At 39.0% G+C, this 24,320-nt stretch overlaps 1 protein-coding gene and 1 pseudogene across 1 annotated transcript; both read right to left on the reverse strand.

Moving 5' to 3' along the window:
- Window positions 1–7,731: 7,731 nt before the first annotated feature.
- On the reverse strand, window positions 7,732–23,526 carry LOC122074518. The gene is made up of 2 exons (XM_042639378.1): window positions 23,261–23,526; window positions 7,732–8,006 (listed from the first exon to the last, which is right to left on the reverse strand). Exons 1-2 carry the CDS (start codon window positions 23,426–23,428, stop codon window positions 7,959–7,961), a joined length of 216 nt encoding a protein of 71 aa, XP_042495312.1. The 5' UTR covers window positions 23,429–23,526; the 3' UTR covers window positions 7,732–7,958.
- On the reverse strand, window positions 15,320–18,780 carry LOC122074913 (annotated as a pseudogene).
- Window positions 23,527–24,320: the final 794 nt, after the last annotated feature.

A 24,320-nucleotide genomic window follows, 5' to 3' on the forward strand; every position in this document is an offset into this window, starting at 1 on the left:
TGTTATTCTCTCTCTCTCTCTCTCTCCCCCAAGCTTTCTTCTTCCTGGACAACGGCAGTGACGGCGACGGCGGCAGCGTCATCTTAGTGTTTTTTTTATTTTTTTTTTATTTTTGCTATTCCTCTCCATCGACTGTTCTACCATCACTGTAATCCCCATTCCTTTGGCCCTTTGGTGAGAGAAGCGAAAGAGAGAGAGAAAGAGCACCGAACAAGTCGAAATTTTCCGCTGCCACTGTCCAAGTTGAGCTAAGTTCTCTTCTTATTCTTTTTTTCTTCTGATTTTTGTTGTTCCCCTCTCTCTCTCTCTCTGCCTCTGAGCTTTCTTCTACCTCTGCTATGGCAAAGGCAACGGCTTTAAGGATGGAAAATCGCCGGAGCAAGTGAGGGAGAAGAAGAAGACCGTACAACGTCGGGCCTGGTTAAGTTACCTAAGACAACAAGTATCCAGCGGTATTGATGTAGTCTATCTAATCCAACGGTCTACATTTGCAAGCACACCTGATTCCAGGGTGTCCTGCTAGCTTTCAAGACCTTTTCCCTTATTTTTATTACAAAACTGGGAGTAGGTTTATCCATATGGTTTGAGGATCAATATCATATTGCTATCAGCCCGAGTTTTAGAATCTTGATTAGGATCGTTTGGATCGGATTGATATCAGCTCGGATTGATTTCAATACTGATCGATACAAAAATTGATCCGTATCAATATCACTTAGAGATCGATACCGAATTTTAAGACCTTACTCGGAATGATGAGTAAACATAGATATTGCGCGACTAATATTCTAATACGATTAAGGTCAAGCTGAAAGCCCCAAGGGGTTTGGCACTTTTCTCCTGGCCGTGGAAATTCAGTTGACCCAGGTGTGTCAGTATTGTTATCTGCTTAGAGGCCGATACCGATACATTCCCGATTCTGTATCACTGTAATGGTACAAATAACGGCACTGGCAGAGGCCGAGATCAATTCGGATTACTTAAACCAAGAAACCGCTTATTTGTTAGTTTTGTTACTGCATTCGTGCGCCGATGGTTAACCATGGAAGCTTTCACCAGCCAAGGTCTGGCTCAACTCGTGCAGTCATTTGAAGAGCTTCCGTAATTGACGGAGGCATTCAAGGTGCATAATGCAAATGGCACCAGGTGGGGTCACATTATCTAAGCAGCTTTGAGGTGGAGCCCACTGCAAAGTGGAATCTCTGCCGTTCATTTTCATACGTATATCGCAACGGCACCGCCCGTGTGGTTTTATATTAGTAAAATTACGAGATTACATAAAATCAAGTTTCTCTTTACAAGACCACCTAGTGACTCTTTTTCACTTATATAGGTTCCGATCGTTTCCACATAACAGGTCCGATAAGACAAATTTTACTATAAAAATAAATTTTCTGTTGTTTGTTTTATGCGTTGTAAAATTATCAAAAACTCTCCATTTATCAAAAAATAGTTTGTAAAATTTTGTGCTAAAAATAACCATAAAATAGGTCGGAAAATGGTTCTGATCATCCCCAATAAAATCAAAAGAAAAGGAAGAAAAAAAAGAGTTGATGCCTCCTAGCATCTCTCCCATCATTTTTCCCAATAGTTTGTCAAAGAGATGTCAAAGGTGGAGGAGAAATTATTCCATAGCCGCCAGTGTACCAAATAACCTTTTCTGATGGATTTTTCTCTTTTTTTTTTTTTTTTTCTCTCCTATACTAACCTTGTGGATCCATGCATATGAGATCATTTTTGCATCACCATCATTGTGGCATGGGAGATTCTTTCGGGACTTCTCTCTTAAAAGCATATTGACTTAGGAAAAAGATTTTCTGAGCGATAGTGGCAAGATACATTAGTAGTTTTGTATCTATCTCTCTTCTCCTATAGGAATGTGTTATGGCAAAATATGTCACCATTGGGAGTGTGCCACCTGGATCATGCAAATCAGCATGAGTAAGCACAAATGGCCTCAGTTCAAAACCAGATGAACAACCTATCTCAGATAAGCTATATTCCCGGTGTTAACTGCTATTTTTTTTTGGTAAGGATGTTAATTGCTATCTAAGTCAGGTGTAACTTGAATGATCGACATCAATGATTGGACTAGCTACAGAACGATTGGTTTACGCCAACGCAAGAATAGCGACTCGCAGATAGCTACACCATACTTTAACCAACAAATAGCTCGAGATAACACTAGAACCACAACCAAATGATTAGCCTAAATCCGTACCTTGAGCCTATCAACAAGTAACACGTCATTGGGCGCTCGAGATAAATGGGTAGGCCACCAAGTCACCAAATCATGATCGTTTGAATAAGTCGATTGTCAACTTAGCCACTAAATCAAGGTCACTCATCACTTGATGTTTGTGGGATTCCTTAACCAAATACACCACTCGTTAGACATTCCTAATCTTGTACGTAACTTCCAAACAAGGGTTACACCTATCTTAATTGGGAAATGATTCTTGAAAGGACTCCAAATCCTCCCTTGGAGGAAAGATATCTCACATGATATGTGGGGTACGTGAAGCTTCCATAATTAGGACGTCCTTCTGATTCACTTTCCTAATATTAACCCTTTCTATGAATGGATTGAGAAACATGCTAAATTGAGACTCTCACTTTCTCTTTCTATTGTGATCATTCATCAACTATAAATACCTAGGTAAACCATCCTTTAAGGGGATTGACACTTTTTCATTTTTAGATCTTACTTAGGCATCAGAGAGTATCCCAATGGATCAGGTTGGCATTCAATCTCTTGTGTTTGTTCCTCTATGTAAATTCCAAGAGTATTCTAGGACGATTTCCTACCGCAACATAATAAAATTCAATAAAAATTAGAGGAAATTACATTCCTCTCCCCTGGACTATGGCCTAATAATAGTTTTCCCCCACGTACTTTTATAAATGCCAATCCCTTCCCCCATAGTTTGAAAATTCTTTCAATCGTACCCCAGTGATAATCTCATCCTTCAAATATTACATTTCATACTGAAATTACCCTTCCCACACGAATTAAGCTTTAAGCCTTAAAAGCTAAACAGATGCTCATTCTTCATCCCTACGGTTTTGGTGTTCCGTCGCGTTCTGCTCCTCCGTCATCATTTGCTGTGCTCCGCGAGGTTGCCAAGGAGGGGAGAGAGAGAGAGAGAGAGCCGGGTCACTTTTTTCATTTTCTCTAGGAGAGCAGAAGAAAGAGCCACAGCGTGTTTCCTTTCTTTTGGGTTGTTGCATTGATGGTTAAGATCCGATTGATCTGTGCAAAGTGTCTGTGATTTTGATTGATGGAGAGCTCTTTGCGTTCGAAGGTTTCAGGTAGTGTTGAAATTCTGATTTATTCCGCTTTGTTGTTTGAGGTTGACCCGTTGATGGTTGTCTTGAATTTCGATCTGTTTTCCACTATTTACTCCTACGCGTGGGATCGGCTCTGGAACATATGAATCAAAGATGCCACAAAGGTAAATCCTACGCTCTGTATATCCATCGGTTTAATGGAGAACTATGACCTCAGCAGCAGGTGTAGTGATGTCAGAGGCTACACAGTTACTCATAGACAACTCTAAGCATCAGCAGCAGAACAGAATTGTAGTGAAGAAGGAACTAGATATATATGTGTATTTATTTCCTGATTGCTGATACATAGACTGACCAGACAAACATTTGATGTTGACATCCTCTATCTGACCAACTTCTATTTTGTTCCTAAGATCTGCATCGTATATGTGATCTATTAGATAGAAGAAACTAGATAGAGATGTGTTAGATCAAACACCAAGAAACACGAATAAAGAAAGATAATAGATCCGTACGACACAGAGATTTAACGAGGTTCACACACCAGGGTGGTGTGCTACGTCCTCGGGCGAAGAAGAAGATGATCCACTATGCAGAAGAAGGATTACACCCTAACAGCGGCGAGGAAGAACTCGCCCTGAAACCCTAGCTTCGTGAAAACCCTAGAATACAATGACTCTCAACAAGCAACAGTACATTATATATATATACGCCAAATAACGGTTCGACCCATCGGGTCGCGGTCGATCCGGTCGAACCATACCGCGGGGGCTACGCCCCCGCACCCCCATACGAGATACGAGATCAGTGATGGGCTCCGGGCTTGGGCCTATCGGCCCAAGCCCTCTGCTTCCATCACAGATCTCAGAAAAATTCCCATTCGGGTCGCCACCAAAATATGTCGGATCGGGTCAATCTTCAAAACGGGTCAAGAATTCGAGACAAACTTAACAAGATGACTAACCATTCCCTTCTTTCATATCACAGGTAGATTAATATTTTTTTTTTTACACAAACCAATACCANTTTTTTTGGTAAGGATGTTAATTGCTATCTAAGTCAGGTGTAACTTGAACGATCGACATCAATGATTGGACCAGCTACCGAACGATTGGTTTACGCCAACGCAAGAATAGCGGCTCGCAGGTAGCTACATCATACTTTAACCAACAAATAGCTTGAGATAACACTAGAACCACAACCAAATGATTAGCCTAAATCCGTACCTTGAGCCTAGCAACAAGTAACACGTCATAAGTGGGTAGGCCACCGAGTCACCAAATCATGATTATTTGAATAAGTCGGTTGTCAACCTAGCCACTAAATCAAGGTCACTCAACACTTGATGTTTGTGGGATTCCTTAACTGAATACACCACTCGTTAGACATTCCTAATCCTGTACGTAACTTCCAAACAAGGATTACACCTATCTTAATTGGGAAATGATTCTTAAAAGGACTCCAAATCCTCCCTTGGAGGAAAGATATCTCACATGATATGTGGGGTACGTGAAGCTTCCATAATTGGAACGTCCTCCTGATTCACTCTCCTAATATTAACCCTTGCTATGAATGGATTGAGAAACATGCCAAATTGAGACTCTCACTTTCTCTCTCTTTCTATTGTGGTCATTCATCAACTATAAATACCTAGGTAAACCACCCTTTAAGGGGATTGACACTTTTTCATTTTTAGATCTAACTTAGGCATCAAAGAGTATCCCAATGAATCAGGTTGGCACTCACTCTCTTGTGTTTATTCCTCTGTGCAGATTCCAAAAGTATTCTAAGACGATTTCCTACCGCAACATAATAAAATTCAATAAAAATTAGAGAAAATTACATTCCTCTCGCCTGGACTATGGCCTAATAGTAGTTTTCCCCCCACGTACTTCATAAATGCCAATCCCCTCCCCCATAATTTGAAAATTCTTTCAATCCTACCATTAGATATCAGTGATAATCTCATCCTTCAAGCATTACATTTCTTATTGAAATTACCCTTCCCACACGAAATAAGCTTTAAGCCTTAAAAGGCTAAATAGAAGCTCATTCTTCATCGCGAAGCCCCTTCTTCATCCCTACGGTTTTGGTGTTCCGTCGTCGTTGTGCTCCTCCGTTATCGTTTGCTGTGCTCCACGAGGTTGCGAAGGAGGAGAGAGAGAGAGAGCCGGGTCACTTATTTCATTTTCTCTTGGAGAGCGGAAGAAAGAGCCACAGCGTGTTTCCTTTCTTTTGGGTTGTTGCATTGATGGTTAAGATCCGATTGATCTGTGCAAAGTGTATGTGATTTTGATTGATGGACAGCTCTTTGCGTTCGAAGGTTTCAAGTAGTGTTGAAATTCTGATTTATTCCGCTTTTGTTGTTTGAGGATGATCCGTTGATGGTTGTCTTGAATTTCGATCTGTTTTCCACTATTTACTCCTACGCTTGGGATCGGCTCTGGAACATATGAATCAAAGATGCCACAAAGGTAAATCCTACGCTCTGTATATCCATCGGTTTAATGGGGATAAAAATTATCTACAATTCTAATCTTGTACAATTCTATACAATACCCCTTGAAAAGGTGACATGTGGACAAAGTAGTTTGAACGGCTCCGATTAATCCTATATTGATCCAACTCCTTGCACGGATAAGGAATTGCAGAAAATTTTGATCCGTTTAATGGGAAACTATGACCTCAGCAGCAGGTGTAGTGATGTCAGAGGCTTCTACACAGTTACCCATAGACAACTCTAAGCATCAGTAGCAAAACAGAATTGTAGTGAAGGAGGAACTAGATATATATATATATATATATATATATATGTGTGTGTGTGTATTTATTTCCTGATTGGTGATACATAGACTGACCAGACACACATTTGATGTTGATATCCTCTATCTAACCAACTTCTATTTTGTTCCTAAGATCTGCATCATATATGTGATCTATTAGATAGAAGAAACTAGATAGAGATGACTAACCATTCCCTTATTTCATATCACAGGTAGACTAATATATATATATATATATATATATATTTTAACACAAACCAATACCAATGATCAGACACTTACAAAGAAGAAGATTTCACGGAGAAGGGGGGTGGGGAGGGGGAAAAAAAAAACTAAAATTCACCCATGCCCATCTCACCAAAATCGTTACTTTTCTTCATCAGCAATGGATAATGATTTGCAGTGGTTGTGAAGTTCTATTCTGCTGTTGATGCTTAGAGCTATCTATGGTCAATTGTGTAGAAGCCTCCAACATCACTGCTGCTACTGTTGTGATCTTGGTTTGTCTTCATGGGAGATTCTGCTTCTAGGTTTGCTAATTTGTTCAATACTAAAATATTTGAAACAGTTCAAAGAGAGAAGACACTTGCTCAAACCTGCACAAAATCTTAGTAGAGTGCCACAATCCCATTCATTATTTTTCGCCCATTGCTTCAGCAACAATTCGGGTTTCCTCACCACTAGAACCCTTATGAAATCGATATGTCTTCTGCTATTTACTCCTCCGCTATTTACTTCTACGCATCCACTTTGCTTTAGAGCTTAAGAGCAGGTCACTCTTTCTTCTACGCATGAGAAAAGCTTGAGAATAGAGAACGGGGTCCAAAGATAAAGAAAAGAGAAGGAAACATATGTAGATACCACAAGGGTAAAAATCGATCCTTTTACAGGGTAGTTTAACCCCATCAATCACTAATGGGACGATTGAAAAAATCCTTTTTTTTTTTTTAATAAAAATTGAAAGAATCTTCAAACTATGGGGAAGGGGTTTGGCATTTATGAAAGTACATGGGGAGAAACTGCTATTAGACCATAGTCCAGGGAGGGGAATGTAATTCCCTTTAAATATTAATATAAGATTTATCTATTCCTGAATTGCAGTAGTCAGTCGGCAATATATCTTTTCACAGGTTGGCGTTGAAATGCATAACACCAAAATTATGCCGTCTTGTGGTATCAGAGATGGTTGGCAGTAAAGTTGTGTCGTATCAAAACAATACTGTTCTTGCATGTAATTTACCCATAAAATAATTGAAGCATAACCATGGCAGCAAGGGGATCTCACTTTCACTGCGTAAAGAGAGAATCATAAATGTAAAATGCAAATAAACCAAGGAAAAACAAATTAGGAGTTAGGCGTAGCTGTTAAAAAAAAAAAAACAAACAAACAAACAAAAACAAAACAAAACAAAAAAACACTAATAAGAGAGAGCTAGGTTCCTCACTCCCCCAACCACAACCCACCACACCCATGCCCCTCCAAAAAATAAAAATAAAAGGGGAGGCAGAGGTCGAGGAAGAAAAGGCGCTCTGTTGGTTGGAATTAGAAGGGAAGGGAGAATTGGTGTTTAAAAAAAAAATTATAATCATTTCCCTTCCCTTACAACCAGATACAGACTGCACAAAGACCCATTACTTCCAAATTATCACAAATGTGGGAACAAAAAAAACTTTATTTTCCCATTATAACAAAAGTAGAACTCATAAATCATATAGCATTCAACTTCTCTAAAACATAAAGCTTCGCGAAGTAAACCAGATACCAGTCTACACAGCACAAAATCAACAGACAAAACAAGAACTTTTCAAGTGTTATCCCAAGATTGTAGCTGACGCATTTCTTAGTCCAACAAAACTTGGTTATTACAGAGAACTTTCACATTATCACAGAAATTTCCTCGGTGGCCTCCGATATTCCTCATCTTGCAAATGCTGTCACCAAATTTTATAAATAAAGATAATTGAAATACAATAGCCATAAAAAATAGAAGATTAACTTCGAAATAAATAGTTCACCTAACCAGAAAAGAAATGTAACTAGTCTCTAACATGCAAATTTTCATATGAAAAACCAGAGCATATAACACTCAAAATCATATTTCAACGGCTAAAAAATTCTCTGTGAATTCAATTCAAGGACTAAACAAGTTCAAAAGGTGTCATCAATGAACAAAAATGAAGCAGTTAAAAGTTAAATGCTAACAGCATTCACAATTACAAAGTTAGGTTGAGTATTCATTAAAGGTTTTATGACAATAAGTTCCTGAAGACGGACTCAAATAGTTTAACTGTTGGAAGGAAGGAGTTTGACTAAAACTGGAGGACTGACGTGACGAACTTAAATGAATTGCAATTAGTGGACTGCACATTATGTTGTTATGTGTTCCTTGAAAAAACATAGTGTTTCCACCTGAACATAACAAAAACAATAAGAGCCAGTACAGCATTTTCAAAGAACTAAGTGGTAAAGATGGCCATTACATACACTTCGGTATCTTAAAGACATAAAAGGTAAACCCGGTGCATGATGCTCCCGCATGTGCGAGGTCAGGGGGAGGGGGGGTGGGAACAATGCAGCCTTACCCCGAGAATGTCGAGAGGCTGTTTCAACTGCTTGATCACCAGGTCACAACATTCGTACATTACCGTTGGACCAATTGCGCCCCTTCACATATCTTAAAGACATGGTGTACGGAAACTCATAATGCTACAATGGTTAATGGAGTTTGTGTTGAACACCTTAGACTAAAATGAGGTCATTTTTAGCAAAATCTAGAACAGAAATGAATCAATGCTGTAGAGAGGAGTCTGAAGAGCCAGTGGATCTGCTTTTTCGGTAGTCATGCATAAAGGGCCTTCGATACTAGCGTAGGAGAAAGAAAGGCCAGCCCAACGAGGCCCCTAGTTAGACCCACTGGTTTAAGTTATAACCAATCCAGCAAAGCCACTTTTCTGCCCATCGATTTAAGTGGTGTTCATGCCCATACTTAGGCCCATATTCTGGTTATACTTGAGCCCATAAAATGGTCAATTAGTCATCAATGTACCCATCTAAGGCCCCAAGTCTGTCCCATAATGCGGCCATCAGTCTATAACATAGGATATCTGCTAAGTAGCTACTATTGTTATAAATAGCTACATTTTGTAATAGCTTTAATTGTGAAGCATGGTTGTCAAGGTGTCACCCAGGCATCCATGCACAGCCTTATTGGTGTTGCCTTGCATCCAAACCCCATCCAACGCCTTAGGTAGTCTAGACATCATGACAACTATGTTGCCAAGTCATTAGCAATATAGGAGTTTCTATTTTTTATGATATATTTTTTTTTTATTATTAATAGCCACTAGGCCTTCTAGGAAGTAGGAAGTTACTATTTTGTGAAGTTATAAGCTACTTGGAAGCTAAGCCTTACCATTCTTGTACTACAAGCTTTTAATTTTATAAATACAAGAGTAGGGAGACCATCCTACAATTTTGGGCTAATGGACTTGTGTTCTCTATGGATGTATGCTACTGTAGTCTGTACTGAACCAGCAGCAAACCTAGATGGTGAATTCTAAGTTGGTTAGTGATGAAGCTCCCATAGGCTTTGGTGGTGAAGCCAAGTCATACCTCCTCCATCTTCCTTATTCTTATATTTTTCCTGCATACCCTTGTTATCGTGGGGGAGTTTTACAGGCACTAGGACTGCTGTTTGAACACTGAAGGTGCACAGCAGCCCCTCTCATACTAGTGCTAAGGAAAGCTTCCATATTGGTATAACTGTCACTGCCAGCCGACTCCATTAAGTTGGGATAAGGCTGAGTTCATTGTTGCTGCTGCCAGCCCTACTGAGGTAAAGCCGGCTACAGATCTGATTCTCCTCTTATTTTGTCTTCCAATAGCACCTTGAACCCACTGTTTAGGCTCAAACTTAGTGACAATATTCCCTCATGTACCATACCTTCCATCAACCTGAGTTTGGAGTCCATGGATGTCGCTGATCTGAAGTTATTCACATTTCTCTTATTGTTATTTTGTGTTCATCTACCCTTGTTACTCTCCATCAAACCATTGGACTTGTTTGATATTTTGGACTCTAATACAGCAGGAATAGACCAGCATTCAACTAGTTTTTAAGTCCCATCGGCTAGCCAGTTATTGAGGTATTAACTCTTCCTATTCTGCCCTTTTTTTTTCATAAGCCTGGGATACTGTGATTCTGCCCTGTGTTTTTTTTAGTTCATTAAATCTTACTTTATTTATCTAGAAGTCATCAGTGGAAGAGGAGAATTTGGGAACACATCTAATTCAGTTATACAGCAAACTCACCAGGACCAAATGATAATGCAGGAGTAAATTACAAGAAACTACCCCAGAAGTTTATAGCCCCAAACAAGACAAATAGGACCAGGAAACAAGGAAATAAGGCCATCAAATAAACCCCCAAGGATATAATACCAATGCAAGAGCAAAACCAGCCCAAAACCCAACCTGATAGGAGAGAGAAAGACCTGTAATATGGCTGGGCAGAGAGAGGTGCGGCCAGGTCTATACGGCTCCAATTGAACTGCAAATTTGATCGATTGTAGGGCCCAAGGAGGGTACAAAAACACCCAAATTTGAAGAACTTCTGACGGTTGGTTCTAAAGTTACGAACTTTCATGATTTTCTGGCCTAGGAGAGAGAATTTGCTAGAATTCTGCAGGGACAACAGCTGGTAGCCTTGAATGGTTCTTCCAAGAGGGATCGATTGATCCACTAATGATGTGGAACAGCCCCTAGCAAGACCAAGCAAATCAGACTTCAGATGGAGGAGATATTGGAGATCGATTGGACTTCAAAACTGGAGTTCCTTTGCTGGTCGATTCTGATTTAATAGGGCTTGAAATATCTGAAAACTCTCTCTTGGAAATCTCACAGCAACAATAATTAGGAACATAAAATAAAATAGAAAAGAAGAATAGAACCGATGGGGGGTGGAAAAAGGTGAAAGAGAATAAGGAATGGGTATCTCACCCCTCAGGTTTTGGGTATCACTCCCCTCAAAGGTTAAGGTATCTCACCTCTCAATAACAGCTTTTAAGCTAAAGAGTAATCAATAATTCATTCATTCAAATCTAAGAAATATCAGTGCATAGGCTCCTCTATTTTAAGAGGATAGAATTACAATCATACCTTGACTAGGAGCTAGTTTCCAAATAAGACTAGACACTCTTACTACAACTAAGACTTCAAATAGAACTAGAACTAGACTTCTAACTCCAACATGGAGTAGGACTGACTAACTAATAGTCTATATAGGACATTACACTCGATGGGCTCCATGGGCCTTTATTGAATTAAAACAACTTAAATAAAAGCATTGAATATAAATCCCATTTTCCTACCTTCTACCAAAATTTTAAGCCCATTAAAGTGGCCAATTTCTAAGAAAACCCATGGGATCAAAGGCCCAATACATACATAACACAACCCAAGGCTTATTTGCAATAAAATAAGCTCAAGTGATTTACTTACATCCGATGGTCCCTATAAAGCTTTCTGACCAATCATTAGAAGATATTTTTAGCAACTTTTGATGTGCTTTACAATAATATTTTCTGTATTTTCTGGATTTAAATCCTAAAAAAATAATTTCCTGAAATAGTTAAAGAATAGATATCCACAAGTCTCATCCACTTGATTGTGAGGGAGTAGAAATTCAAGAACGAGTAAAACACCTAAAAATTAGTGCCATCTTTCTCTATTTCTCTCTATCTCCCTCTGCCTTAATACTCGGATTACCCAATCTTTGGGTGTGAAAAAGTGTGAAAAAAATCTCATAGCTCTTAGTATACCCAATTCACCCCCCCAATCTTAGGTTGCTACATACAGTCAACAGCTTACTGATAATGAGTTTCAAGCATGGGCTTTTCTGTAAATCCAGAAAATACAGAAAACATTATTGTAAAACACATCAAAAGCTAGTAGAAATATCTTCTAATGATTGGTCAGAAAGCTTTATAGAGACCATCTGATGTAGATAAATCACTTAAATTAAATGAATATCAAATTGATCATGAAAATAATTATCAGACAGTAATGGTGATTCATCAGTAAAATCTAACAAAGTTGTTATATTTCCTCCTGGAAATCTTCAGTCCCTCCTAAAATAATTTGGAATGTTAAATTTGAAGTAGAATTTCCTTTTTCCTATGGAGAGTAGCATTGATCAAGTTTCCTTTTGGGAATCTTAAGGCTGAATCCAGTTGTACAGAGAAGATAGGATACGAAAAGAAATCAGAAGAGAGGAGAGAAGAAAGAAAAGGAAAAATTGGAAGAGATATTAGGAATTCTTGTATATTTGTTCGTTTTGTAAGAGAATGAAAGGAAAAGGGAACAATATAATGTAAAAAGAAACAAAGAATAAGAACACATTGCTATACCCGAAGGTGATAGCTCAGTTGGTAAGGATCAACTCCTCACAATTAAGAGGGCGTGAGTTCAGCTCTCCTTGGGGCCTACCTATCCCAAAAAAACACACTGTTATTGATCTAAGAGAAAGAGGGACATTGTTTGAACTTCAATGGGCATTAAAACGAGACAGCGATAGAGAGGAGACAGGTGTTCCGAAAGGGATTGTCTTTGGTGCCACATGTAAAAGGATTTGGCACGTCTCCAATTCCAGCCTCTCTAATTCCCATCCAATTTCCTCCACGATTATGACACGTGTCGCTGACACGATCCAACGGATGGTGTGCAATGAAATTTTGAAATCTCAATACCACTGTGGTTTTGAGAATACCATGGTTTTCTTTTTAGAAACCCGCACCCAACACAAGTAAACCGTCATCTTCTCCCCTTTTCACTCTCAGAACTGAAACTGAAGAAAAAAAAGAGGGGAAAAGAGGGAAAACGAAACCAGAGAGCTTCAAGAGCTTCAGATCCTTCGGCTAACCGTCGGCCTCGGATCGAGTTTCTCCTAGATCGACAGCCCTCGCGAAGAACAACCCGTCAGCCAAAACAAAGAATTGGTACTCTCTCTCTCTCTCTCTCTCTCTCTCTCTCTGTGTGTGGGACGAAACGAAGCATTTTGGGCTTCATCTCAGAGCTTTTTTCTCTTAGGCTTTTTGTTTTTTTGTTTTACCTTGGCTCATTTTGACCTTTAATGGGTAATTTTTCAGTAATATGTTTCTATATTTTGTCTGCAAACTAAGTTCCTCATAAGGTACATGAAAAATCATCCATATGCCATATTGGAGCAGTTTTGTTTTGAATTCCTGGGTTTTGGTAATCTTTAAGCTTGCAGTCCCCTTTGAAGAGTAATCTTGTTTGTGCTTTGCATTATGGGGGAAGAATGTTAAACATGCTACTTGAAGGTGACATCTTCACTAGACAAGAATGTTATTTCTCTCTCAATACCAACCTCCCATAATGCCAAGCTATTTGCTTGGTGGGTTTAGTCGGTGAGAATATGAAATCTAAAAAATCGACATTTGGGATCAATAAATGCAGTCCCTGTACCCTACAATTTATGAAGAAAGTGAGTTTAATAATACCTACTTGTATTAATTCAAGTACTGTCCTAACCATATAAAACCAAGATCTTTGATTTAAATATTGAAGGATGTTTACATCCTAACCATAAGAAGCTTAAGTTCATGATTTAATATCAGTGGCTGTCATCTCCAGCTGGTCATCTTTGAACAGCCAAGTAATCTATTTGATTTGTTATAATCAAATAATATAACAAATGAGAGGTTAAAATGTGGAGATGTTGAGATTTCTTGAGTTATAGTTCTACACTGTATCCGGGATTTGGATCTGTCTTCATATACTATTGAGCTACATCAAGACAATAGCTAACTAGCCTCAGGTTGCATACTTGCATGATCACTGACAGTATTGTTGTGGACCCGTTTCTTCTCTCTCATTAAATATTTGAGCCTTCCCATTCTTTACCCCTAAGAATTGGGGAATTCTCCCCTTTTTTTCCTATAGTATTTACTTCTTTGTTAAACAACAATTTGATGATGGAATTAGTGACTTGATGTTTAGTAGGATGTTGCACTTGATATCTATGTCAATAAACTTGGATTTAGATTATTGATAATTATCGTGGCAAGTATTGGATGGCAGTTTGTGTATTGTCTGTACATGGGGGTGAGCCTTTAGCTCAAATGGTAGAGCACATGGGGTTACACCCATGATATGGTGGTTCGAATCCACCAAGGCTGTAATTGTCCCGACATTTTCTTGATTTTGTGAGATTCTATCTCTGTGACTTTAGTTTGGGATGCTGTCCAGACTTGAGTTTGTCCAGACTTTAGTTTGAGATTCTTTGTCTGTGACTTTTTTAGGCATATATATGGTGGTATAATGTAAATGGTGGATTGAGTTTGGTATAATGTAAACTGTGACTTTAGTTTATATAGATGAATTCTAGTCTGCAGCTACCGTCTTGATTCAAGATTTATCTTTGAAGAAAGGTATGTCTTATGCAGATTGGAATGGAAGAATGGAGCAAGCATGAAACCATGGGAATGTCATGCAAAATTGCAAATTCAGTTATCAAGAATAGAAAAAGGGGATGCATGCATAGTATTTACACTTCTATTGCTGTGGTGCATCTCTATGACTAAATGCTGATTTATCATGAATCTTGGGGAACTTTGAAGGAGGAAGTTCAGTTGAGCTGTTCATTTTGTCTTTCCAATTATGGCAAAAGCACTGTGCACACTCTAAACTGGGAGTTGCCAGATGGTTATTGAGAGGTATAATATGGGTGGGGCTTTGGGGTTTTGGGGTTTTGAATCATTCATGTTGATGAATTGGAGCATTAATGGTTGGAACTTCAAAACTTAATAATCTGGTACCACACATCAACTACAGAATTCATTTTAGTTGCCTTACCAAGTTGTTGGCCAGCTGTGCTTGATACCAAAAGCACTGAATTGGACTTAAGAAGGCATAGGGAAGGGACCCAAATAGTATATGAAGACACCCAAGGTCCCAGAACCAATGTGAGACCGGAATGAGCACATATCATGCTAGATTCCAACCCAAAAGTTCCAACCATTAGGTGGAGAGTATCAACTAGTATATGAACACCAGCCATGAGATTCAGAGTGTGATCAGTAATACTCTAAAAAGCTTCTTGATCAGTAACAACTAAAAAGAGATTCAGAGTGTGATTCACTGGATACCATGAGTAGGATAACATCACTGGTTTCCAATTTATAAAACCATCCAAATCAAAATTCCGGCTCAAATTTTATTTCCTCAACAACATAAACAACACTAGAGAGGCAGAAGTAATTGAATTCTAAATTAAACAGAAAGAAAAACCAGGACTGTATCTGGGATTTCACAACCCCCCCCCTTTTTATTGGGAAACAGAATTAAAGTGGAATTGATGCATTACATTTGAGATATTGTTTGATTTGAAACTTTGAAATTCTGAGCATTAAAATTAAATTTCTGTTCTTTACAGTTGAATCTTCGATCAATCAACAATTTTGATGAATTTCTGGGAAGCCCATGTCTTTGCAACACCAGAGAGCTTGCTTTCTTCAACATGGACTTGTCTGGGTCTTGGGGAATTGAGAAGAAAGAACTCAACATTGTCAGCCTCAATCCTGCAACACTGCTTGATGTCAATGGTCTCCAAAAGCTTGCAGCTTTTGAACATGAAAAGCAAAGTAGCACCCATAAGCCTTCTGCAACCTCTCAAATTTAAATCAACCAGATTCTTACTGGAGACGAGCATGGAAACGAGTTCCTTATCGCGTAACATTTCGTTATAGGACAAATCCAATTTACGGAGCTCCCTGAGGCTCTGACCCAAAGTGGTGAGCAACCCTGATTCTCTATCGACAACACCGCAATTAATGAGGACCAATTCTTCAAGCTCGGCGTTGATGGCGGAGCTCAGGGTCTTGAGTCCTTCACCGGTGACGAGGCAACAGCTCTGGAGGCGAAGGCTTACGAGTCCCCTGATATTCCGTGCAACATCGAAGAGATGTTTGTTGTCGAGGTCAAGAGGTAGACGAAGGTCAAGCTTCCTTAGAGTAGACCTGTACTGGCTCATGAAATGGTGGAGACCATCACGACTTCCCCCATCATACAAGAGGAGGGAGTGTAGCGAATCACAGTGTTCGGCTAATCGCAACAAGACCCCATCTGCGATAGTCATGCAAGTCCTGAGCTCCAATTCTTGGAGACGAGCAAGCACTTGATGAAGGAAGAGGAGGAGGCGCCTTCACAGCTGCACAACTGCAATCTGCGGAGCTTGGTGTAGCTCCGCCACAGCCAACTAAAGCCGCGATCGCTAGCCTTAATTCCAATGGGTAGATGAAGGATCTGAAGCTCTCAGGTTTCGATTTCCCTCTTTTCCCCTCTTTTTCTTCAGTTTTAGCTCTGAAAGTGAAAAGGGGAGAAGAGGACGGTTTACCTGTGTTGGGCGCGGGTTTCTAAAAAGAAAACCGTGGTATTCTCAAAACCACAGTGGTATTGAGATTTCAAAATTTCATTGTACACCATCCGTTGGATCGTGTCAGCGACACATGTCGTAATCGTGGAGGTAACTGGACGGGAATTAGAGAGGCTGAAATTGGAGACGAGCCAAATCCTTTTACATGTGACACCAAAGACAACCCGTTCGGAACACCTATCTCCTCTCTCTCTGTCTCGTTGTTTTAATGCCCATTGAAGTTCAAACAATGCCTCTCTTTCTCTCAGATCAATAACAGTGTGTTTTTTTGGGATAGGTAGGCCCCAAGGAGAGCTGAACTCACGCCCTCTTAATTGTGAGGAGTTGATCCTTACCAACTGAGCTATCACCTTCAGGTATAGCAGTGTGTTCTTATTCTTTATTTCTTTTTACATTATATTGTTCCCTTTTCTTTTCATTCTCTTACAAAACAAACAAATATACAAGAATTCCTAATATCACTTCCAATTTTTCCTTTCCTTTCTTCTCTCCTCTCTTCAGATTTCTTTTCGTATCCTATCCTCTCTGTACAACTGAATTCAGCCTAAAAATTCCCAAAATGAAACTTGACCAATGCTACTCTCCATAGGAAAAAGGAAATTCTACTTCAAATTTAACATTCCAAATTATTTTAGGAGGGACTGAAGATTTCCAAGAGGAAATATAGCAACTTTGTTAGATTTGACTGATGAATCACCATAGCTATCTGATAACCATTTTCATGATCAATTTGAGATTCATTTAATTTAAGTGATTTATCTACATCAGATGGTCTCTATAAAGCTTTCTGACCAATCATTAGAAGATATTTTTACCAGCTTTTGATGTGCTTTACAATAATATTTTCTGTATTTTCTGGATTTACAGAAAAGCCCATGCTTGAAACTCATTATCAGTAAGCTGTTGACTATATGTGGCAACCTAAGATTGGGGGGGTGAATTGGGTATACTAAGAGCTATGAGATTTTTTTCACACTTTTTCACACCCAAAGATTGGGTAATTCGAGTACTAAGGCAGAGGGAGATAGAGAGAAATAGAGAAAGATGGCACACTAATTTTTAGGTGTTTTACTCGTTCTTGAATTTCTACTCCTTCACAATCAAATGGATGAGACTTGTGGATATCTATTCTTTAACTATTTCAAGAAATTATTTTTTTAGGATTTAAATCCAGAAAATATAGAAAATATTATTGTAAAGCACATCAAAAGTTGCTAAAAATATCTTCTAATGATTGGTCAGAAAGCTTTATAGAGACCATCGGATGTAATTAAATCACTTGGGCTTATTTTATTACAAATAAGCCTTGGGTTGTGTTATGTATAAGTTGGGCCTTTGATCCCATGGGTTTTCTTAGAAATTGGCCACTTTAATGGGCCTAAAATTTGGGTAGAAGGTAGGAAAATGGGATTTATATTCAATGCTTTTATTTAAGTTGTTTTAATTCAATAAAGGCCCATGGAGCCCATCGAGTGTAATGTCCTATATAGACTATTAGTTAGTCAATCCTACTCCATGTTAGAGTTAGAAGTCTAGTCCTAGTTCTATTTGAAGTCTTAGTTGTAGTAGGAGTGTCTAGGTCCTATTTGGAAGCTAGCTCCTAGTCAAGGTATGATTGTAATTCTATCCTCTTAAAATAGATGAGCATATACACTGATATTTCTTAGAATTGAATGAATGAATTATTGATTACTCTTTAGCTTAAAAGTTGTTATTGAGAGGTGAGATACCTAAACCTTTGAGGGGAGTGATACCCAAAACCTGAGGGGTGAGAAACCGTGAGATACCCATTCCTTATTCTCTTTCACCTTTTTCCACCCCCCATTGGTTCTATTCTTCTTTTCTATTTTATTTTAAGTTCCTGAAGACGGAGTCTAGGTAGCCCGTCGAATAGTTTAACTATTGGAAGGAAGGAGTTTGACTAAAACTGAAGGACTGATGTGACGAACTTAAATCAATTGCAATTAGTGGGCTGCACATTATGTTGTTATGTGTTCCTTGAAAAAACATAGTGTTTACACCTGAACATAACAAAAATAGTAAGAGCCAGTACAACATTTTAAAAGAACTAAGTGGTAAAGATAGCCATTACTTACACTTCGATATCGTAAAGACATAAAAGGCAAACCCGGTGCATGAGGCTCCCGCATGTGTGAGGTCGAGGGGAGGGGGTGGGAACTACGTAGCCTTACCCCGAGAATGTCGATAGGCTGTTTCAACAGCTTGACCACCAGGTCGCAACATTCGTACATTACCGTTGGACCAAGTGCGCCCCTTCACATATCTTAAAGACATAGTGTACTAAAACTCATAATGCTACAATGGTTAATGGAGTTTGTGTTGAACACCTTAGACTAAAATGAGGTCATTTTTAGCAAAATCTAGAACAGAAATGAATCAATGTTGTAGAGAGGAGTCTGAAGAGTTAGTGTATCTGCTTTTTCGGTAGTCATGCATAAAGGGCCTTCGATACTAGCGCAGGAGAAAGAAAGGCCAGCCCAACGAGGCCCCTAGTTAGTCCCACTGGTTTAAGTTATAACCAATCCAGCAAAGCTACTTTTCTGCCCATCGATTTAAGTGGTGTTCATGCCCATACTCAGACCCATATTCTGGTTATACTTGAGCCCATAAAATGGTCAATTAGTCATCAATGTACCCATCTAAGGCCCCAAGTCTGTCCCATAATGTGGCCATCAGTCTATACATAGGATATCTGCTAAGTAGCCACTATTGTTATAAATAGCTACATTTTGTAATAGCTTTAATTGTGAAGCATGGTTGTCGAGGTGTCACCCAGGCATCCATGCACAGCCTTATTGGTGTTGCCTTGCGTCCAAACCCCATCCAACGCCTTAGGTAGTCTAAACACCATGACAACTATGTTGCCAAGTCATTAGCAATATAAGAGTTTCTATTTTTTATGATACATTTTTTTTTTTTTTTTTAATAGCAACTAGGCCTTCTAGGAAGTAGGAAGTTACTATTTTGTGAAGTTATAAGCTACTTGGAAGCTAAGCCTTACCATTCTTGTACTTCAAGCTTTTAATTTTATAAATACAAGATTAGGGAGACCATCCTACAATTTTGGTCCAATGGACTTACTTGTGTTCTCTATGGATGTATGCTACTGTAGTCTGTAGTGAACCAGTAGCAAACCTAGATGGTGAATTCTAGGTTGGGTAGTGGTGAAGCTCCCATAGGCTTTGGTGGTGAAGCCAAGTCATACCTCCTCCATCTTCCTTATTCTTCTATTTTTCCTGCATACCCTTGTTATCGTGGGGGAGTTTTACAGGCACTAGGACTGCTGTTTGAAGACTGAAGGTGCACATCAGCCCCTCTCATATTGGTGCTAAGGAAAGCTTCCATATTGGTTTAACTGTTACTGCCAGCCAACTCCATTAAGTTGGGATAAGGCTGAGTTTATTGTTGCTGCTGCCAGCCGGCCCAGCCCTGCTGCGGTAAAGCCGGCTACAGTTCTGATTCTCCTCTTATTTTGTCTTCCAATTGGTGCTGTTGTAACAGCACCTTGAACCCACTGTTGAGGCTCAAACTTAGTGACAATATTCCCTCCTGTACCATACCTTCCATCGACCTGAGTTTGGAGTCCATGGATGCCGCTGATCTGAAGTTATTCACATTTCTCTTATTGTTATTTTGTGTTCATCTACCCTTGTTACTCTCCATCAAACCATTGGACTTGTTTGATATTTTGGACTCTAATACAGCTGGAATAGACCAGCATTCAACTAGTTTTTACGCCCCATTGGCTAGCCGGTTATTGAGGTATTAACTCTTCCAATTCTGCCCTTTTGTTTCGTAAGCCTGGGATACTGTGATTCTGTCCTGTGTTTTTTTTAGTTCATTAAATCTTACTTTATTTATCTAGAAGTCATCATTGGAAGAGGAGAATTTGGGAACACATCTAATTTAGTTATACAGCAAACTCACCAGGACCAGATGATAATGCAGGAGTAGATTACAAGAAACTACTCCAGCAGTTTATAGCCCCAAACAAGACAAATAGGACCAGGAAACAAGGAAATAAGGCCATCAAATAAATCTCCAAGGATACAATACCAATGCAGGAGCAAAACCAGCCCAAAACCCAACCCGATAGGAGAGAGAAAGACCTGTAATATGGCTGGGCAGAGAGAGGTGCGGCTAGGTTTGTAGGGCTCCAATTGAGCTGCAAATTTGATGGATTGTAGGGCGCAAGGAGGGTACAAAAACACCCAAATTTGAAGAACTTCTGAAGGCTGGTTGTAAAGTTATGAACTTTCTCGATTTTCTGACCTAAGAGAGAGAATTTGCCAGAATTCTACAAGGACAGCAGCTGGTAGCCTTGAATGGTTCTTCCAAGAAGGATCAATTGATCCACTAATGATGTGGAACAACCCCTAGCAAGACCAAGCAAATCAGACTTCAGATGGAGGGGATATTGGAGATCGATTGGACTTCAAAACTGGAGTTCCTTTGCTGGTCATTCTGATTTAATAGGGCTTGAAATATCTGAAAACTCTCTCTTGGAAATCTCACAGCAACAATAATTAGGAACATAAAATAAAATTGAAAAGAAGAATAGAACCGATGAGGGGTGGAGAAGGGTGAAAGAAAATAAGAAATGGGTATCTCACCCCTCAGGTTTTGGGTATCACATCCCTCAAAGGTTTAGGTATATCAACTCTCAATAACAGCTTTTTAGCTAAAGAGTAATCACTCAATAATTCATTTATTCAAATCTAAGAAATATCAGTGCATAAGCTCCTCTATTTTAAGAGGATAGAATTACAATCATACTTAAGTTAAATGAATCTCAAATTGATCATGAAAATGGTTACCAGACAGCTATGGTGATTCATCAGTCAAATCTAACAGATTTGCTATACTTCCTCTTGGAAATCTTCAGTCCCTCCTAAAATAATTTGGAATGTTAAATTTGAAGTAGAATTTCCTTTTTCCTATGGAGAGTAGCATTGATCAAGTTTGCTTTTGGAAATCTTAAGGCTGAATTCAGTTGTACAGAAAGGATAGGATACGAAAAGAAATCAGAAGTGAGGAGAGAAGAAAGGAAAGAAAAATTGGAAGAAATATTAGGAATTCTTGTATATTTGTTCATTTTGTAAGAGAATGAAAGGAAAAGGGAACAATATAATGTAAAAAGAAATAAAGAATAAGAACACACTGCTATACCCGAAGGTGATAGCTCAGTTGGCAAGGACCAACTCCTCACAGTTAAGAAGGCGTGAGTTCAGCTCTCCTTGGGGCCTACCTATCCCAAAAAAACACACTGATATTGATCTGAGAGAAAGAGAGACATTGTTTAAACTTCAATAGGCATTAAAATAACGAGACAGAGATAGAGAGGAGACAGGTGTTCCGAACGGGTTGTCTTTGGTGCCACATGTAAAACCAGAGTGAAAGGCTGTATGACTTGTGTTTTCCAGCAATTTATAATAATGCCTGATATATGGTTGTTGTACACGAATAGAAAATTGGAAGATACTCAATACTCTATCACACAGTGTAGTGCAGTTTCCTACCAACATGGAAGTCTTGCCATTTCGGAAAGATTTTGGTGGCCAGTAAACAACAAACCCTAAATGTCAGATTATCTGCTGGCCAGTGTGTTTGTTGTGTGCTGGAAATGTTGAAGATCCAGGTGGCCATTTACTGATTTTTCCCCTACTATTACTCATTTTGTCTATGCTTTACTAGGCACTTTATGATTGCTCTATCTTCCCGGGCCTTTCAAGGAGTAGCTTAATTGTAAGAAAGCCCATGGGTTGGAGCTTTTCATCTCCATCTGGTTCCTCATAAGTCCGCTGGATCATTGAAAATGAAAGGAATAGAAGGGTTGTCCAACAAAAAATATGATGTGGGGCAGTTCTAACATTCTATTGGAGGGCTCGAATTATGTCATATATTGGCATCAAAACTACAAGGAGGTTGAATGTTTTCCAGGCTGAAGGTAAAACGCCCCGTTATGCTTTCTTGTACTTAGTTTTTTGTGCCTACATTGCACTTGGGGTATTTCCCCCCTTATGTTTCTTTCCCTCCAATAAATTCTCTCTCAAACAAGAAAGTACTGAAACCCATCCAATGTTTTACCCGCCCCACAGAACAGCAATTATAAAAGTACCCATCCGATGTTTTACCCGCCCCCACAGAACAGCAATTATAAAAGTGCTACCTTCCACCAGATGGAATACAAAATAAGGAATAAATGGCCAGATGGAAAACAAATAACAATCAGAGAAGGAAGAGAGAGCCTAAACGAAGAGATCTAATACGAGCCAACCACTCTCCCAATCAAATTGTTTGCGAAAGAAAGAATTCATGATTCATTTGTTAAATCAGCTGGATTTTGGCAATTCAATATGAGGTCCTGAGTCTCGCCAAATTAAATAGACTCAAACTGAAAAATCAACACAAACACCTACAATTTTAAATAGAAACCAACGAGCCCACGAAAATATGAATACGTAACAAACATGTTGATAAGATAATAAAATCTACTAAATAGTAATTAAAAATTTTGTTCTTGGAACATATAAAAGACTAATCATGAAACGAATTGGGAGATCAACTGAGGAAGTTAGGTCAATGAAACAGGAGGGGAAAGCATCAGATTCAATATCAGTAATAAGAAGATCTGATACAATAATAAAAAAAATGAAATGTGTAATTAAGATAAATATAGTGAATATTAGGGTCTGCATCACTGTTACTTACGAATTCCTTGACAATACCCTTGTAAATGAGGACTGGAAGAGCGATACCGAAGATGCCGACCAGAGCGAAGTTACGACGAGTCCAGCGGAAGTTGTGCTCCAAATTCTCCCTCGCTGAGTTCCAGTCTTCTATGAATCTGTTCTTGTTCACTTCCATGCCTCCACCCATCTTCGCTGATTTTGCTTTTCTCCTCTCTCTCACAGTCTCGCACACGCGTTTGTAATGTGCTGGTAGTTTTCTTTCTTAAATATGGGCATCGTGGACCATTTTGTTGCTGTTAGGGAACCTGAAGTCGGGACTCGGGACTCGGGACTCGGTATCCGGAATCCGGATAGGTCTCGGACGATTCTGATCTGATTTGAATTAGAACCGGTGACAGTATATTTAATTCTATCAGTTGGTCGGTTCAATCTGATTTTAATTTGACTGAATCGGTTTTGATCCAGTAACTTAATCCAAAACCAAACCAAATTACACTCACCTCCTCTATACTTGCCTTAATATCACTTTCACCCCCGCCAACTTACTTTGAAAAGTACCACTCCCCTCCCCTCTACTTAAAAATTCTATCAACTGTCTCCAATCCTTTTGAGAACCTCTTAAGTGTTGATATCAACCGTACTTTATTTCTTATAATTCCTAAATTACCCATTTATGATTAAAATATCAAGATTGACCCTTCCTTAAAGATAAGAGCACTAAAGTCATCTTTTTTGTTTGGACATGCTTCTCATTGAAGCTCACTGAAACCCCATAATTGGGTTGAAACCATATATTGCGATTAACCTCACCAAAACCCTAGAGTTGGTTGAGTTATAGCTTCCAAATTGCATGACTCCACTTTCGAAAGATATCGATTCCTAAGGTATAAAAGACAACCATTGATCATCTAACTTGAGATTTTGAAACAGCAAAGCAAAATTTGAATTATTATGACTAAAACTAGTGGCTAAGACCCGTAAGATCCAACACTAGTATCCAGCCAAAAGATATGGGAATGATTGAACGACCACCTCCAACCTAAGATTCAACATAGAAGTTGATTGTCTAGTAGTGCCAG

The sequence above is a fragment of the Macadamia integrifolia genome, chromosome 3, assembly GCF_013358625.1.
Source record: "Macadamia integrifolia cultivar HAES 741 chromosome 3, SCU_Mint_v3, whole genome shotgun sequence".
In the NCBI taxonomy this organism is placed as follows: Eukaryota; Viridiplantae; Streptophyta; class Magnoliopsida; order Proteales; family Proteaceae; genus Macadamia; species Macadamia integrifolia.